Source organism: Trichechus manatus, unplaced genomic scaffold (genome assembly GCF_000243295.1).
Source record: "Trichechus manatus latirostris isolate Lorelei unplaced genomic scaffold, TriManLat1.0 scaffold00139, whole genome shotgun sequence".
Classification (NCBI taxonomy): domain Eukaryota; kingdom Metazoa; phylum Chordata; class Mammalia; order Sirenia; family Trichechidae; genus Trichechus; species Trichechus manatus.
In genome coordinates this window covers 2,865,798-2,883,317 of record NW_004444075.1, presented here as the reverse complement: position 1 = coordinate 2,883,317, position 17,520 = coordinate 2,865,798, and the positions used below count along the sequence as shown (strand labels likewise).

At 36.0% G+C, this 17,520-nt stretch overlaps 2 protein-coding genes across 5 annotated transcripts in view; one reads left to right on the top strand and one right to left on the bottom strand.

Annotated features, from left to right (window-relative positions):
• ELMOD2 (ELMO domain containing 2) overlaps nucleotides 1-10,495 on the top strand; it is a 40,967-nt gene extending 30,472 nt beyond the window's left edge. For 3 of the 4 annotated variants that reach the window (XM_023739731.1, XM_023739733.1, XM_023739732.1), the window contains exons 8-9: nucleotides 369-502; nucleotides 6,973-7,118. In XM_023739731.1, the coding sequence (XP_023595499.1) occupies nucleotides 369-502; nucleotides 6,973-7,118 (280 nt within the window). Of the gene's footprint in view, nucleotides 1-368; nucleotides 503-6,972 lie in introns of all 4 variants that reach the window. The other variant, XM_004385473.2, reaches the window with a different exon arrangement.
• Nucleotides 10,496-12,104: 1,609 nt separating this feature from the next.
• UCP1 (uncoupling protein 1) overlaps nucleotides 12,105-17,520 on the bottom strand; it is a 20,454-nt gene continuing 15,038 nt past the window's right edge. The window contains 3 exon segments of the mRNA XM_004385472.2: nucleotides 12,105-12,492; nucleotides 12,494-12,541; nucleotides 14,399-14,579. Coding sequence (XP_004385529.1) covers nucleotides 12,429-12,492; nucleotides 12,494-12,541; nucleotides 14,399-14,579 — 293 coding nt within the window. The 3' untranslated portion in view covers nucleotides 12,105-12,428.

Genomic DNA, 17,520 nt, shown 5'->3' with positions numbered 1-17,520 from the left:
CATTTTATTTTTATATTCTGATGATAATGTTAGATCATAAAAAATAAATTCTCTGACAGTGGAAGAGGAAACAGCAGATTATTCACTGTATTTTAGATATTTGTTTTTAGGGATTTAGTTTCAGATACTCATTTGAACAGAACTTTATTTTAATTTCTTAGATTATATCCTGAAAATCAATAGCTTTTAAAGAACAACATTTTTGGATCCATTCTAGTGTATTTTTCTTAATATGTAGAGATTATCATAAAGTCAGTACTGTGATAGAAATGGAACAAAGTATTATTTCACTAGTTTGTTGTATAATTTTAAATTTATCTTATGAGCCATTTGGCTAGTTGGTATAACTGATAATGTTTCTGACATAGGTATTCTTATGCAATAGTTGGAATCAATCTTACAGAGATGGCTTATAGCTTGCTGAAGAGTGAAGCTTTGAAGTTTTATCTCTACAACTTTGTTCCTGGTATACCAACAATGGAACACTTTCATCAGTTTTATTGTGAGTATTAATACTAATATTGTAGGTTAAAACCAGACATTTCTAAGAGAGCTTTTAAACCATTAAGAACATATATAGTTTTGTTGTGTATCGTTTCAACAACAAAAAATAAATAAAAAGATAGTTTAATCAAACACCTCTATCGAGTATATAATTTATGCTTGTCATTTTACTATTTAGGATATTAAAAACAGGAAAATAAAATAATAGAAGATGGGTCCCCAAGAGTATTTTATATTTCAGCATCCCGCTCTGTTTTCTTGATCTTTTTGTATCTTTAGAACGTTATTTGCAGTAAATAAATGGCCCCATTATAACTTCTCCAACTCCATTGCTGAAGGTATTATTCATGGCTCCCTTTCCCACAGCTCCCCCATTTACTTAATCTTTTATTCCAGTTTTATCTACATCCTAAATTTTTCTTACATTTGTATAGTTCTCATCCCCATTGTAACTGCACAAGTTAAGGCCTTTGTTACTAGGTTACTGTGATAGCCTTTTAACTAGTCTCTGTATGATGACCCTCTTCCAATTCTTCTTCACATTGCAGATCATCTAGTTATTTAAAATGAAAATCTAATCATTTTACTATATTGCCTAAATCCCAATTACAAGGCCCTGCATAATCCAGACCTTGATAACCTCTCCAGACCCATCTTTTGTCACATACCCTTCACACTCTATAGTTTAGCCATATTTATCTTCCTTTAGTTGCTCAAATGTATCATGCTCTCTCTTACCTCTGGAGCTCTCTAGGTGATGTTCACTCAGCCTAGGACACTTCTGCTGGTCCCTCCTTTCTTTCCAGGTGATGCCTACTAGTCCTTGAAACCTCAATTTAGATGTAACGTTCTTTGGGAGGTCTTATCAGAGACTTGTTCCTTCAGTTATCCATGTCTCTCCTTATTATTAATCTTTCCTTCTCTGTTTGAATATTCCTGCCAGACTACAGCCTTACCTCTCATTCATTTATTCATTCACTTGCTCTGTGCCAGGTGCTATTCTGTTGTTAGGTGTCATCGAGTTGGTTCCAACTCATAGCGACCCTATGTACAACAGAATGAAACACTGCCCAGTCCTGCATCATCCTCACAATCATCATTATGCTTGAGGCCATTGTTGCAGCTACTATGTCACTCCATCTCGTTGAGGGTCTTCCTCTTTTTTTCTGACCCTGTACTTTACCAAGCATGATGTCCTTCTCCAGAAACTGATCCCTCCTGATAACATGTCCAAAGTATGTGAGACATAGTCTTGCTATCCTTGCATCTAAGGAGCATTCTGGTTGTACTTCGTCCAAGACAGAGTGTTGATTCTTTTGGCAGTTCGTGGTATATTCAATATTCTTTGCCACCACCATAATTCAAAGGCGTCAGTTTTTCTTTGGTCTTCCTTATTCATTGTCTAGTTTTCGCATGCATATGAAGCAACTGAAAACATCATGGCTTGGGTCAGGCTCACCTTAGTCTTCAAGGTTACATCTTTGCTTTTTAACATTTTAAAGAGGCCTTTTGCAGCAGATTTGCCCGATGCAATGTGTCTTTTGATTTCTTGATTGCTGCTTCCATGAGTGTTGATTGTGGATCCAAGTAAAAAGAAATCCTTGATAACTTAGATCTTTTCCCTGTTTATCGTGATGTTGTTTATTGGTCTAGTTGTGAGGATTTTTGTTTTCTTTATGTTGAGATGTAATCCATACTGAGGGCTGTAGTCTTTAATCTTCATCAGTAAGTGCTTCAAGTCCTCTTCACTTTCAGCATGCAAGGTTGTGTCATCAGCATAACACAGGTTGTTGATGAGTCTTCCTCAAATTCCGATGCCGTTTTTCTTGATATAGTCCAGCTTCTTGAATTATTTGCTCAGCCTACAGATTGAACAGGTATGGTGAAAGGATATAACCCTTATGCACACCTTTCCTGACTTTAAACCACGCACTATGCCCTTGTTCTGTTTGAACGACTGCCTCTTAATCTATGTACAGGTTCCTCATGAGCACAACTGGAATTCCCATTCTTTGCGATGTAATGCATAATTTGTTATGATTCACACAGTTGAAAGCCTTTGCATAGTCAGTAAAACACAGGTAAACATCTTTCTGTTATTCTCTGCTTTCAGCCAGGATCCATCTGACATCAGCAGTGATATCCCTGGTTCCACGTCCTCTCGTGAACCTGCCTTGCATTTCTAGCAGTTCCCTGTTGATGTACTGCTGCAGCAGCTTTTAAATGATATTCGGCAAAATTTTGCTTGTGTGTAATATTAATGATATTGTTTGATATTTTCTGCATTTGGTTGGATCACCTTTCTTTGGAATAGGCATAAATATGGATCTCTTTCAGTCAATTGGCCAGGTAGCTGTCTTCCAAATTTCTTGGCATAGATGAGTGAGCACTTGCAGCCCTGCATTCCTTTGTTGAAATATCTCAATTAGTATTCTGCCAATTCCTGGAGTGTTGTTTTCACCAATGCCTTCAGTGCAGCTTGGACCTCTTCTTTCATTACCATCAGTTCCTGATCATATGCTACCTCGTGAAATGGTTGAACATTGGCCAGTTCTTTTTGGTATAGTGACTTTGTGTATTCTTCCATCTTCTTTTGATGCTTCCTGCATCGTTTAATATTTTCCCTGTAGAATCCTGCAGTATTGCAACTCAAATCTTGAATTTTTTTCTCCAGTTCTTTCAGCTTGAGAATTGCTGATTGTGTTTTTCCCTTTTGGTTTTCTAAATCCAGGTCTTTGCACATGTCATTATAATACTTTACTTTGTCTTCTTGAGCCGCCCTTTGAAATCTTCCTTTCAGCTCTTTTACTTCATCATTTCTTCCGTTAGCTTTAGCTACTCGACGTTCAAGAGCAAGTTTTAGAGTCCCTTCTGTCATCCATTTTGGTCTTTTCTTTCTTTCCTGCCTTTTTAATGACCTCTTGCTTTCTTCATGTATGATGTCCTTCCACAACTCATCTGGTCTTCGGTCATTAGTGCTCAGCACATCAAATCTGTTCTTGAGATGGTCTCTAAGTTCAGGTGGGATATACTGAAGATCATACTTTGGCTCTCATGGACTTATTTCTAATCTTCTTCAGCTTCAACTTGAACTTGCATATGAGCAATTGAGGGTCTGTTCCACAGTCGACCCCTGGCCTTGTTCTGACTGATAATATTGAGCTTTTCCATCGTCTCTTTCCACAGATGTAGTCGATTTGATTCCTGTGTATTCCATCTGGCGAGGTCCACGTGTATAGTCATCTTTATGTTGTTGAAAAAAGGTATTTGCAATGAAGAAGCTGTTGGTCTTGCAAAATGCTATCACGCAATCTCCGGCATCATTTCTATCCCCAAGGCCATATTTTTCCAACTACCGATCATTATTTGTTTCCAGCCTTCACATTCCAGTCACCAGTAATATCAGTACATCCTGACTGCATGTTCAATCAATTTCAGACTGCAGAAATTGGTAAAAATTTTCAGTTTCTTCATCTCTGGCCTTAATGGTTGGTGCTTAAATTTGAACAATAGTCATATTAAGTGGTGTTCCTTGTAGGCATATGGATATTATCCTATCTCTGACAGTGTTGTACTTCAGGATAGATCTTGAAACGTTCTTTTTGATGATGAATGCAATGCCATTCCTCTTCAAGTTGTCATTCCCGGCATAGTAGACTATATGATTGTCTGATTCAAAATAGCCAATACCAGTCCATTTCAGCTCACTAGTGCCTAGGATATGGATGTTTATGCATTCCATTTCATTTCTAAGGATTTCTAATTTTCCTAGATTCATACTTCATATGTTCCATGTTTTGATTATTAATGGATATTTGTAGCTATTTCTTCTCATTTTGAGTTGTGCCACATCAGCAAATGCATGTCCTGAAAGCTTGATTCCATCCATGTCATTAAAGTTGACTCTTCTTGGAGGAGGCAGCTCTTCCCCAGTCGTCTTTTGAGTGCCTTCCAACCTGAGGGGCTCATCTTCAGCCACTGGGAATATAGCAAAAAAAAAGCGAAGTCCCTACGTTCATGGAGCTTTCATATTCATAAACAATACAAAACTTTCCTTCATGTACCATCTAACTCCAGGTACCTCCCTGTTTCTCTGCTCCCCTTTATCATTAAACTCTTTCAAGAATACTGTTTTCATTTTCTCACCTTCAATTTTTATTTAACCACACTTTAGTTTCTCTCCCCACTACTCTAGTGAAACTGATTTTCTCAAAAACACCAAATTTTCTTGTTACCAAATCCAGTATCCACTTTTTAATCTTCATGTTATTTGACCATTTTAGCAGCATGAGGCATAAATGACCATGCCTTTCTTCTTGAAACATTATCTTGTTTTTTCTTATGCCAAACTCCTCTGGCTTTTCTCCTGTCCCACTGGTGTTTCTATAGACTTTTTTGACAACTCCTCATCCATTACCTTACTAAATGTAGGAGCAGCTCAGAGCCTCGTCCTTTAGTAGCCTTATGTCTACTAAAGAATAGCACTGCCAGCTTCCTAGACTTTTGGTATCATCTCCTGTAGTTTCCTGATGTCTCATTAAATCACCTTAGCCATTGCAGTCGAGGTTCTTTGAGTTAGTCTTTCTTCTGACACCGATTTATGTTATAGACCAACAACCTCACTCTGAAGGAAGAAGCTTCCAGCACCTTACACTCGAGCAGTTTATTCCAGGCCCATATAGTCATTTGAATGGGCGACACTGCCTGTCAGTAATGAAAAAGCAATTTTAAAGGACTTGTAAAAATGGTAAATAGTTAAAATAATAACTTGAACCCTGAAACAAATGGTATACTGTAAAATTTGGATAGTTGTCTGATTTTTCCTACTATCCAGAACATTAATCTACAAATTTTTTTATTGCACATTCCTATCAGCATATTGGGAGGGAGGGGGAAAACAGACTCCATTTGTGTATGTATGAGTATTTTTTATACATATACTACTGTCCAGTAGATTGTATGCACAATAAATTTTGAGTGAAATAAAGATTAAAAAAATGATATTTTAAAATAATTACAGGATTACAATTCATCTCATCTTTTGGGAACAAGAAGCAGATGGTATTCCTCTGGAGGCCTTATTCTTTGATTTTCTCACATAACCTTGTTTGACAAAATAGGTTTTATCATATCAAGAGATTCATCTGAAATCTTTCTTAAACTGACCTTCTTATGAAGCAGTGTTTCAAAGTTGAAATGTGATGATTCTTAACTACTTATGTTTGCTTTATGATCAATATGTTTTAAAAATGTAATTTCCATCTTTTCATACTAGGCAGTTTTGATAGTCTAGCCACAATCTTGTTTAAAGTCATTGGCTTTTTTTTTTCCCCTGTTTATCCTTAAATAAGTCACTTCTGTCATTTCTTGAAAAGTCCTTCAGAAGGGGAGATGAAATTCTGGTGGAAACAAAGTGCAGTTTCTAGCACAATAGAGGCCACTTGCGAACTGTGTAATCTGGGCAAGTAATTTAACCTCTCTGCCTCTGTTTCCTCTTCAGTAAAATGAGAATAACCTAGAACCTGCATCAAAAGGTTACTATGAGAGTAAATAAGCACACAGTGAGCACTTCCGAGGTATTTGTTAAATAATTAAATAAATTCATTGAGTTGAATACAAAAATAGGGTTTAGGGATGTTTTTAATTGACTTTTTTTGTTATAAACAACCAAGTAATATGTTTATTTTCATGTGTTATAAATAATCTAGTCACTTGTTTATTTTCATGAAATACTTTTAGCTTTTGGAGGTTAATGTGATTAGTACAGTGAGGATATTGGGGGAAAAATGTTATGCTTATGTTATCATTAGCTGCTGTCGAGTCAGCTCCCAACTCATAGCGACACCCTGTGTTACGGAGTAGAACTGCTCCATAGGGTTTTCTTGGCTGTAATCTTTATGGAAGTAGTTCACAAAGCCTTTCTTCTGAGGAGCCATTGAGGGGGGTGGGGTCGTAAACCACTAGTACCACCCAGGCTTCTTAAGCCTATGTAGAGTTCACGTATTCTTTTTAAAAAGAAAAGATGCTGATAGTTCATTGAAAAAGTAGAAGTAATTCTGAGATTCAGAAATCAAGTAAAAAATAGCTGTTTTTTACTTTATCCGTGTCTAACATTTTCTGTTACTTTCATCTTTGTATTTTAGAAGTCTCCGTTTGGGAAAAAATTTTTTTCTGTTCTTGAGGTATCTTTTGAAAGTCCTCCCCACATCTCTTAGGTTTCAGGGATTTTGTTGATTTTTGAAAAAAATAACAAATGTACATTAAATATTGAAATTGCTATTATATTTTATAAATATAAAAATATTTCTTATAAAGATCATCAGATTTCTAGTAGTTTAAGATTGTTTTTGCTTATTGTATCCTAATATGGAATTTCAAGGCTGGTTTTGTATTTTAAAAATAAGATGGTTTGTATTGTGATTTTTCTGTTGAACATTGTATTTATGTTTTATTTTTCTTTAACTGCAGGTTATCTTGTCTATGAATTTGACAAGTTTTGGTTTGAAGAAAAGCCAGAAAGCATAATGTATTTCAACCTCTATAGAGAGAAGTTTCATGAGAAGATTAAAAGACTGTTACTGGATTCTAATGTAGCACTTACTTTAAAAATATAAATCATCCATAGTACTTCTATTTCTACCACATTTTGCACTCCCAATAGAATTTATATGTTGTTATAGAAATTACTGACCAGTTACATTCCTATATATAATTTTTAACAAAAATATTTCAGAAATTCTATTTACAAAAGCTGGTGGACAATCAGTGTATGTTTACAGTTGCTTATACACTGTTCTCCAAAGGTACCTTGCCCTTCCAAAGATCCCCTCTGTAGAGTCACGTGAACTACAGTGTGGAACTTGGGACTTAGCCCATTTCACATAAAAGTATAAATCAGGTATTTGTATTAAACCGGTTGATTAAAATGTGGAAAAATTAGTTTTCATTTTTATGTATTGTAGCTATCCAGTTGGCATCTTTTGAAGGCCCTTTTAAGGTTACTGTTTTTTAGTGTGGAAATGGCATGTTTTCTGCATCTTTTTTTAAATTTCTAAATTAATTAACAGCAAGAGTAGTTCTTTATAATTATTTTTACATCCCAGTCACACGTCTTAATGTTGCTTCATTTGTAGCAGCAAGAGCAGAGATATGTCAGAGAGGATTAAGAATCATGTCCTTTTTGGTTCTCCCTGATTATTAGGCATGAAAAGTAATGAAAGAATAACAGTGTTGGTGACTAATTTATTTGAAAAACTACTATGCTTTAGAATCTTGCAGTGTTATTTTGAAGCTAAAAGGCATTTTCTCATCTTTAGTATTTGATTTTTATCAGTGGTAGAAAAAGCTTTAGTTATTGCCTGGTCTGAAAGCCTTTTACGAAGCTTCTCCATCTGTGTGTATTTTTGAAAAGATGTATTTGCTAAGAAAATCTTGACTGTACTTAGAGGACAGTTTCTATTTCAATAAAGCTGTTCTTGAAAAATTAGAGGAAAAGTTAAAGCTTTTTAAAAACCTCAGTTAAACATCATCGGTTTATTTGACTGTTCACTCCATGGTCTTTTTAGATAATATTGTATGGATATATGGGTATTCCTTGAGTTAACAATCTGTAGCATTCTAAAATAGCCTGAGGATGATGACTGTGCATTTTGTATGGCTTTATTCTAAAATCTCAGGAGGACAGCAAATGCTATCAAGGATGATGTAGTGATGAGATTCTAATGGAGAAGGAAGTGTGTTTTGACATTTGTACTCAGCAAAAGAGCTAAAAGAGCTTGAAGATAGTGAAGTTCATCTGATTACTAAGCTCTCCTTTAGTCCTTCAGAAACGAACCTGTTAAAGACAGAATTTAATCTAAAACATGATGATATTTCCCACATCTTTTAACATTGTATATATCAAGTGTTTAAGGACTGGCTCTTATATGAGATAGCAACACTTGAGACTTTTAAGTGTCCATTCATTGACAAACCTCTCTCTTAATCCTTGCCAAAGAGAAGAGTGGTAAGAAATATCCAACTGGAAAATAAGAGATGCAGCATTGGATAGCACATACATTAAAAGTGCACACTTTAAAACAATTATTTTCTAAACAAGAGAAAACTATTTTTTAAAGTTAGTTTATTTTATTATTATAATAGTGGTGCTTTCTTGAAGGGGCTTCTCAACCTTGGGAGTATCGTAATTTTTTTTTTTTTTTTAAATGTTTTCATGCTTTACCATCCAGCTAGAGTTCTATGGTATGTAGCAAAATCCTGACAAGGATCAGGTGTTATCTGTTAAAATTCATTGTCTCAGGATGGTAACAATTACATGGAAGCCAATTTTGTTAGTCTTTTAATTTTTATGTTGAAAATATTTATATTTTAATCTTTCAACAGCTGGGATCTTGAACTGATTTAACCCTTTGTCAGTGTACGTAACAAAAGAGTGATTGGAGTATGGAAGGGAAAACTTTTTAAGTAGTTCAGTTTTTCCCTTTTTAGGGATTAAAAAAACCCTGTACGTCCTTTACTGTTAAGAAACCATTGTTGCTATAAAGTTTGCTCAATAATATGTTCTTTAAATCCACCTCCTTTTGTACATTATAGGTATGGGTCTGTTTTCATTTAAAATATTCAGTAACCATTTCAGATAATTCTATAGCGAATTGGTCTAAAAGCCACCAATAATTCTAAAACTTGATAATCTGGAAGCCAAACTCAATGTCACCAGTTGTAAATTAGAATGTGAGATAGCCTTCTGATCTATATGTGACACTGACGTACATGAGGAGAAAAATACAATGATTGTGTATGCCTTTCTGCTTGGCTTTCAGCATATGTATGTTAGAAGTTTATGTAGTCTTAAAATGTGTATTTAGAATCTTACCTTTTTCTATAATAATTAATAAAATGCTAAAGTAGCAATAGAATATTATGACATTGTAGTAGCAGGAAAAGTGTGTTTATTTTAGCATCAAAAAGTGTTTCAGTGTTGAAATGATTTTTTTTATGTAGTTGGTCGGAAAGTTTGCCAGTGACAAGAATAGTCTCAGTGTGTCATTAGAAGGGTTATAGTTCAAATATGTTCTGAAGGACAATCTTTAAAGAAATGAGAGAAATCAGGGGGTATTGATGAACCTAAACTAACCTCTTTTTGCATATAAATGGTGATATAACTGTATATATCAGTGTCTTACTGGCACCATTTACAGTTAAGAAAACAATCTTTTTCTTCAAAATGCCCATCCTGATTTTTTTCTATTTTAAGAACTAGGTACTTGGATTTGTATGTATTTTTCTATGTGAAAATATATGTATTCTTCATATTTATTCCAGTGTTCATAATTGTTCATATTTTCTTTCTCCCCTTTGAGATCCTTCAGTGAAATAGACTTGGTGAAAGATTTGCTTAAAGGAGAAGCATTACATGAGTGTGAAAAGTGGACTTGCCCATTGCCAGAGCAGAAAAGATTAAACTGTTATCATGGCATAGAAGAGAGGCGGTTTGGCTTGGAGGGCAGTAACGTTTATTTATCTTTCTTGAAATTATGGTTAGGGACCAGCAGCTGTTTTCTCAGGATAAATGCTCCACCCCACTTGTCTATGAACAAGTCTGGGGAAGCTTAATTTCCATTTTCATATTTATGAATCTCACCACACAATTTTTAAATGAAGATTAATGGTATTGTTAAAATCTGAGAGAAATCATGGCTTGAACTTTTTACTCTTCTGGCTTCAACTTTTGTTGAGAAAAACTAAAAATGTGCAGGTAAAATATAACTGCTGCATTATCATAGGGCAATTCTACATTTCTGTTAAAGTATTCGAAAACTATTTAAGTAGTAGTTTCCCTGGGGGGGGAAGTGCCCATTGGCAATTTAAAGAAATTGATCTGTGTCTACTTTTAACTAAGACGGCTGACTTCTTATGTAAAAGCAGTAGTGTGAAATGTGATGTCATTTTGTTCGGAATATTAAATGAGCAAATAAAAAATATGTTGAAATTGTTACAGGCCTTTCTGTTGATACTTTTACTTTCTTCCCATCCCCTCTATCCCTTACTCAAGTCATTTATGTTCATGAAACATGGCTTTTTTTTTTCTTTTTTTTAATTGTGCTTTAAGTGAAAGTTTGCAACTCAGGTTCGTTTCTCATACAAAAATTTATACACACATTGTTATGTGACCCTAGTTGCTCTCCCTACAATGTGACAGCACACTCCTCCTTTCCACCCTGGATTTCCTGTGTCCATTCACCCAGCTCCTGACCCTTTATGCCTCCTCAATTCGCCTCCATTTAGTCTTTATTATCTACTTGAACTAAGAAGCACATTCTTCATGAGTATCATTTTATGTCTCATTGTTCAGTCTAATCTTTGTCTGAAGAGTTGGCTTCGGCAGTGGTTTTAGTTCTGGGTTAATAGAGTGTCTGGGGGCCATGTCTTCCAGGGTTCTTCCAGTATCAGACCATTAAGTCTGGTATTTTTACTAGAATTTGAGTTCTGCACCCCACTTTTCTCCTGCTCCATCAGGGGTGCTTTTCTTATTTGATCTTTTAATCATATTGCTATAGAGTAAATCAAAATATACAGAAAAAAAAGTTCATACTCATCCACTAATTACCTCTTTAAGTTGTTACTGAATGAGAACAATTGTTTGAGACGAAAACTTGCTTCATTTTAAAAGAAGCCACCAGAAACAATATCCACCAAACTCCCCCCTTGTTTTTCAAAGGATAGGAATAATCATTACTGTACTGCACTGTTTTTTTTCCCCCGAACTTCACAATGTATCTTAAAGCTATTTTCATATTAATATATAGCTTCCTCCTCCTATTTTTTTTACAGCTATGAAGGGTTCTGGTATGTATGTGTATGTGTGTGTGTGTATATGTATGACAGGTTTCCATATTATTTATAATCTTGCTTTTATAAGCAATGCTGGAAGGAAAAACCTTGTAGGGTATGCACTAGCTCAGATTTACTGGGTGATACCAAACTGCTTTACAAAGTCGTTACCGATAAACACTACCACAAGCTGTGTATGCTAGTACCGATTTCCCCACACCCTTGCTAAATAGCATGCTGTCAAACACTTGGATATTTGCACGCTATGAAAAAGGTTTCTACAGATGCTAATGATGAATTAGGCTTTGTTGAAAAGATGCCAGAAAGATTCATTTTCATATCAGCAGGCAACTCTTAAGCTGTTCCTCTCTCTTCCCAGGGCAACTTCCAGTGCTAAAACTCTTGTGATTCTAGGATAAATACAATCACTAATAATAATGGCCAAGTGAATATAGTATCTTAGATTAGAAATTGTTATAGTTTGCATAAAATATAGACTGAAAATTAAAAATCCAGTAACTTTCAAATTAAGCTTATGCCTACTGATTGTAAAGAATTTCACTTGCAGTTGGGCAGTTTTGTATTCTAAATTTCAGCTCTTAGCCAGGTATAGATCCCAAAAGACAAAACTTTTAAAAGGTATTAGCAATATTTTATTGGATAAATTAACAACTGTGGTTAATAAAAAAATAGTAAAAGTTTCTTTGATAGCTTTTCATTTTTAAGTATTTATAAATATAAAATGCATTTCAGTCAGTTTTCCTTTCCACCAGTTTGAGTTATAATTAAAACTTTAAAAAGTTCTTCATAATCAATCATAAAATGAAAAACAGTAAATCCAGTAACTTATCTGGACATTGCATGGACCAGGGTGAATACTGAATGTTTAGCTTTCACCTTATGATGAGAATAAAAGTTATACAAAATAGATAACTAGTTTTGCTTTAAAAAAAAAAATCCCAAACTCTCTAAATCTACCAGAATTCTTTTTATCTTTTTAGGGTAAAATAAAGTGAATAGTTTTTTGTTTTGTTTTGATTATCCAGTCGGCAAAGATTCCCACTGGAATTGTTACATTTTTTTCCTGAAACTGATTATGTGGCACAGTCCATAGTCTCCCTCGACTTCATCAATTCTCGTTTCAGCTATTCAAAGCACAAACATAATGACATTCCAGGAACCGAGTCGCAAGAAGGAAGGCACAAACCTGGAAACGTGCATGTCACCATTCTGTTAGTTTGTTTGACATTCTTAAAGCTATATAGCACAGACGGTTGATGCTTCTCATTTTGCCACTCTTCTCACGTGAAGATGCTTAAGTACCTTGTCTTCATTTTTCTCTCCTTTGTCTAAGATCAGTTTTCTTTAGATGACCTATACTGTTTTAAAACAACAAAACCTTGATGATCATATCTGTACAAATCTAGAAGAACCCTTTTCAGTCCCACCAAACCAGAGTATGGCTCCTCTTTTCTGACTTGGCTCTTTTCAGTAACTCTTGCCTTCTTCAAGATTTTGTTAGGGGATGGGGAGAGTTTTGTTTTGTTTTGCTTTCTGAACAAGAGGTAGGGATCCATTACGAACTAAAATGGGGAAATCAGAAGAAACGAATAAGCGAACCCTATTGGAGAGTCAAATTACCAGTGTACTAGTTGCCATCGAGTTGACTTCAGCTTGGATTTGCTGACTCTGAGCCGGTGTCAAGAAATTAGTTCTATCTATATTATGGCAGGAGCCCCGGTGGTGCAGTGGTTAAAGAGTTTGGCTGCTAAGCAAAAGGTCAGCAGTTCAAATCAGCCAGACGCTCCTTGGAAACCCTATAGGGCAGTTCTATACTGTCCTATAGGGTTGCTATGATTCAGAATTGACAGCAACAGTTTTGGTTTTTGGTAGATTATGGCAACCTTGTCCTTAGACTGTCAAAGGTATATGTGTTATTTTGGTTATTTTCTAGAATTCTGACAAACTGCAGACCAGATGATTGATTTTGAATGCCTATTTGCCATAAGGAGCCCTGGTGGCACAGTGGGTAAGAGCTTGGCTGCTAACCAAAAGGTCAGCAGTTTGAATCCACCAGCCGCTCCTTGGAAACCCTATGGGGCAGTTCTACTCCGTCCTATAGGGTTGCTATGAGTCAGAATCAGCTTGACAGCAATGGGTTTTTTATTTGCCATAGTGAAATGCCCCAGGAGAAGATGTCATCAGTTAAAATGTCCTTTGATCAATTGTATACGAGTTCTAGCCTACAAAAATCATCCCCTAAAGAAAATCGTTAAACTGTTAATGAATAATAATTAGTATATCCATTTTATGTTCATTTTATAATATACTTTATTTGTACTAGTATATCATAAGTAGAGAATACAGTGAGTTGACACCTTTTGTATGTGTGATGCATTTATGCCTACTTTATAAGATTTAAGGCATTATTTTACCATTGTAAAGAATTACAATGTTTTATTGTTTTACCTCCAGCATAATCTTTGTTCTGTATATTCATAAATTAGTTTATGCTATTTCTTAAGAAGGTAGTTTACAATATAATATTGTTTTTTATGGGGAAAATGTGACCTACTGCACAATACTAGTTTCTAGGAGGGTATAATAATTACCCAAACAATGTTTTCTACATCTATTTTGTAGATCAGTGGCAATGGTTTTTCTTTATTTTTTTGCTTTAATATAATTCAAAAAATATATTAAATCAATCAAATCCAAATTTGAAAATCAAATCTTGTTTTCTCATAATCCTCTATTATGCTTTCCCTCCACTTTATAGCTCTCTTGCCCAGAGAAGGCAAGTTACTGTCTACATTTCCACTAGGTTGGGACAAGGGGAGAGATCGCTGATTTTGAATGAGCCTCAGATCAAGGCTGAGAAAATCATCCTATCACAGTTTATTTTCTAGCACAGTGGAATTGGTGGGTTGCAGAAATCTGTGGCAAGGAAAAGTAGAAACTAAGTGCACTGCATATACTAAGGCTGGTAAGCTAAATGTCAATTGTTTAGACAAAACAGTGTCCCAAGGCACACGGATACCTTATACAGAAGATTATATCCTACCCTTTGAAAAAAGCCGGCAGTCCTTCCTTGGTGAACACGGTCATTGCACATTTGGGTATGCTTGTGTAGTATCCTGGTGGAGAATTAACAAATCTGGTTTTCACCACATCCACTGGAGAGAACAGAACTGTTGTGCAAAATCCAGCAATGAGAGCAGACACTAAGTGGCAAGGCACATCATCTAAAATGGATCAATGAAACATCAGGTGAGAGAGCTTATAAATTTTCAGTTATTTGTCAGATCCTTGAAAACCAGTTTGTTCATAATGAGAGGTCAATGCAGACATCTCATAAAATATAACAAAGGTTATACTTTTACTTGAAAAAGATAGCAAATAGGACATGGCTTAATGTATTATAAGTTCTTACAGAAAATAACCTGTCAGGTCTCTCTGTGCCATCAGGGCGTAAAATAATGCCTGATAAACATATTAGGCACCTAATACTTCTTTACTGAACCAAAGTCATTGTCTATGGAACATTTCAATAGGTCTCTAGAACCTGTTAGAATATTATTTTTAGGAACCTCTCCTATGGTACAGAGCCCTGGTAGGGTAGTGGTTAAAAGCTCAGCTGCTAACCAAAAGGCCAGCCGCTCAAATCTACCAGCCTCTCCTTGGAAACCCTATGGCATAGTTCCACTCTGTCCTATAGGGTCGCTGAGTTGGAATCAGCTTGACAGCAATGGGTTTCTTTTTTTTTTTGGTTTATCCTATGGTACAGGCATACCTCATTTTATTGGGCTTTTCAGGTTTTTTTTTTTTTTTTTTTTTTACAAATAGAAGGTTTGTGGCAACTCTGCACTGAGCAAGTATATTGGCATCATTTTTCCAACAACATGTGCTCAGTTTGTGTCTCTGTGTCACATTTTGGTAATTCTCAAAATATTTCAAACTTTTTCATTATTATTATACCTTATGGTGATCTGTGATCAGTGATCTTTGATGTTACTTGTAATTGTTTTGGGGCACCACGAACCATGCCCATATAAGACGGTGAACTTAATCGATAAGTGTTGTGTGTGTTCTCCATCTGGCTCAATTGGCATAACACAGTTTATATAGACAATGTTCTACATTCTACCTTGGTGAGTAGCGTCTGGGGTCTTAAAAGCCTGTGAGCAGCCATCTAAGATACTCCACTGGTTTCACCCCTTCGGGAGCAAGGGAGAATGACGAGAACAGGATACAAGGAAAAGATTAGTCCAAAGGACTATTGGACCACAGCTACCAAGGCCTCCACCAGACTGAGTCCAGTACAGCTAGAAGGTGCCTGGCTACCACCACTGACTGCTCTGACCGGGATCACAACAGAGGGTTCTGGACAGAGCTGGAGAAGCATGCAGAACAAAATTCTAACACACACAAAAAAGACCAGATTTATTGGCCTAAAGGAGACTGGAGAAACCCTGAGAGTATGGCCCCCAGACACCCTTTTAGCTCAATGGTGAAGTTACTTCCGAGGTTCACTGTTCAGCCGAGGATTAGACAGCCCCATAAAACAAAATGGGGCTAATGAGGCACAGCAGTCCAGGGACAAGGGCTAGAAGGCAGAAGGGGACAGGACAGCTGGTGATAGGGAACCCAAGGTTGAGTAAGGACAATGTTGATGTGTAGAAGGTTGTTAACCATTGTCATAGGGCAACATGTGTACTAACTGTTTAATGAGAAACTATTTTGTTCTGTAAACCTACATCTAAATTGAGAATAGCAGAAAAATTGGAAGAGCGTAGTCGATGTCACTAAACTGTGCATGTAGAAATTTTTGAAACGGTGTATATTTGGCTACGTATATTTTCACCAAAAAAAAAAAAAAAAAAAGTTGAGAAGGGAGAGAGTTGACATGTCATGGGGTTGTTAACCAATGTCATAAAGCAATATATGTACTACTCTTTAATGAGAAACTATTTGTTCTGTAAACCTTCACCTGAAGTACAATTAAAAAAAAAAAATGTTGTGTGTGTTCTCACTGCTCCACCAATCAGCCATTCCCCCGTCTCTCTCCCTCTCCTCAGGCCTCACTGTTCCTTGAGACACGACAATATTGAAATTAGGACAATTAATAACCCTACAATGGCCTCTAAGTGTTCAAGTGAAAGGAAGAGTCGCACATCTCTTACTTTAAATAAAAATCTAGAAATCCTTAAGCTAGTGAGGAAGGCATGTGGAAAGCTGAGACAGGCTGAAAGCTAGGCATCTTGCCCCGAACAACCAAGTTGTGAATGCAAAGGAAAAGTTCTTGAAGGAAATTAAAAACTGCTACTCCAGTGAACACATGCATGATAAGAAAGTGAAACAGCCTTATTGCTGATATGGAGAAAGTTTTAGTGGTCTGGATAGAAGATCAAACAAGCCACAACATTCTCTTAAGCCAAAGCCTAATCAAGAGCAAGGCCCAAACTCTCTTCAATTCTATGAAGGCTGAGAGAGGTGAGGAAGCTGCAGAAGAAAAGTTTGAAGCCAGCAGAGGTTGGTTCATGAGGTTTAAGGTAAGAAGCCATCTCCAAAACACAAAAGTGCAATGTGAAACAGCAAGTGCTGATGTAGAAGCTGCAGCAAGTTATAGAAGATCTAGCTAAGATAATTGATGAAGGTGGCTACACTAAACAACAGATTTTCAATGTAGATGAAACAGCCTTATATTGGAAGAAGATGCCACCTAGGACATTCACAGCTAGAGAGGAGAAGTCAATGCCTGGCTTCAGGGCTTCAAATGACAGGCTGACTCTCTTGTTAGGGGCTAATGCAACCAGTGTTTTTAAGTTGAAGTCAATGCTCATTTACCATTCTGAAAATCCTAGGGCCCTTAAGAATTATTCTAAATCTACTCTGCCTGTGCTCTATAAATGGAACAACAAAGCCTGGATGACTGCACATCTGTTTATAACATGGTTTACTGAATATTTTAAGCCCACTGTTGAGACCTCCTGCTCAGAAAAAAAGATTGCTTTCAAAATATTACCACTCATTGACAATGCACCTGGTCACCCAAGAGCTCTGATGGAGATGTACAGGGAGATTGATGTTGTTTTCATGCCTGCTGAAACAACATCCATTCTGCAGCCATGGATCCAGGAGTAATTTTGACTTTCAAGTCTTGTTTTTTTTTTTTTTTTTTTTTTT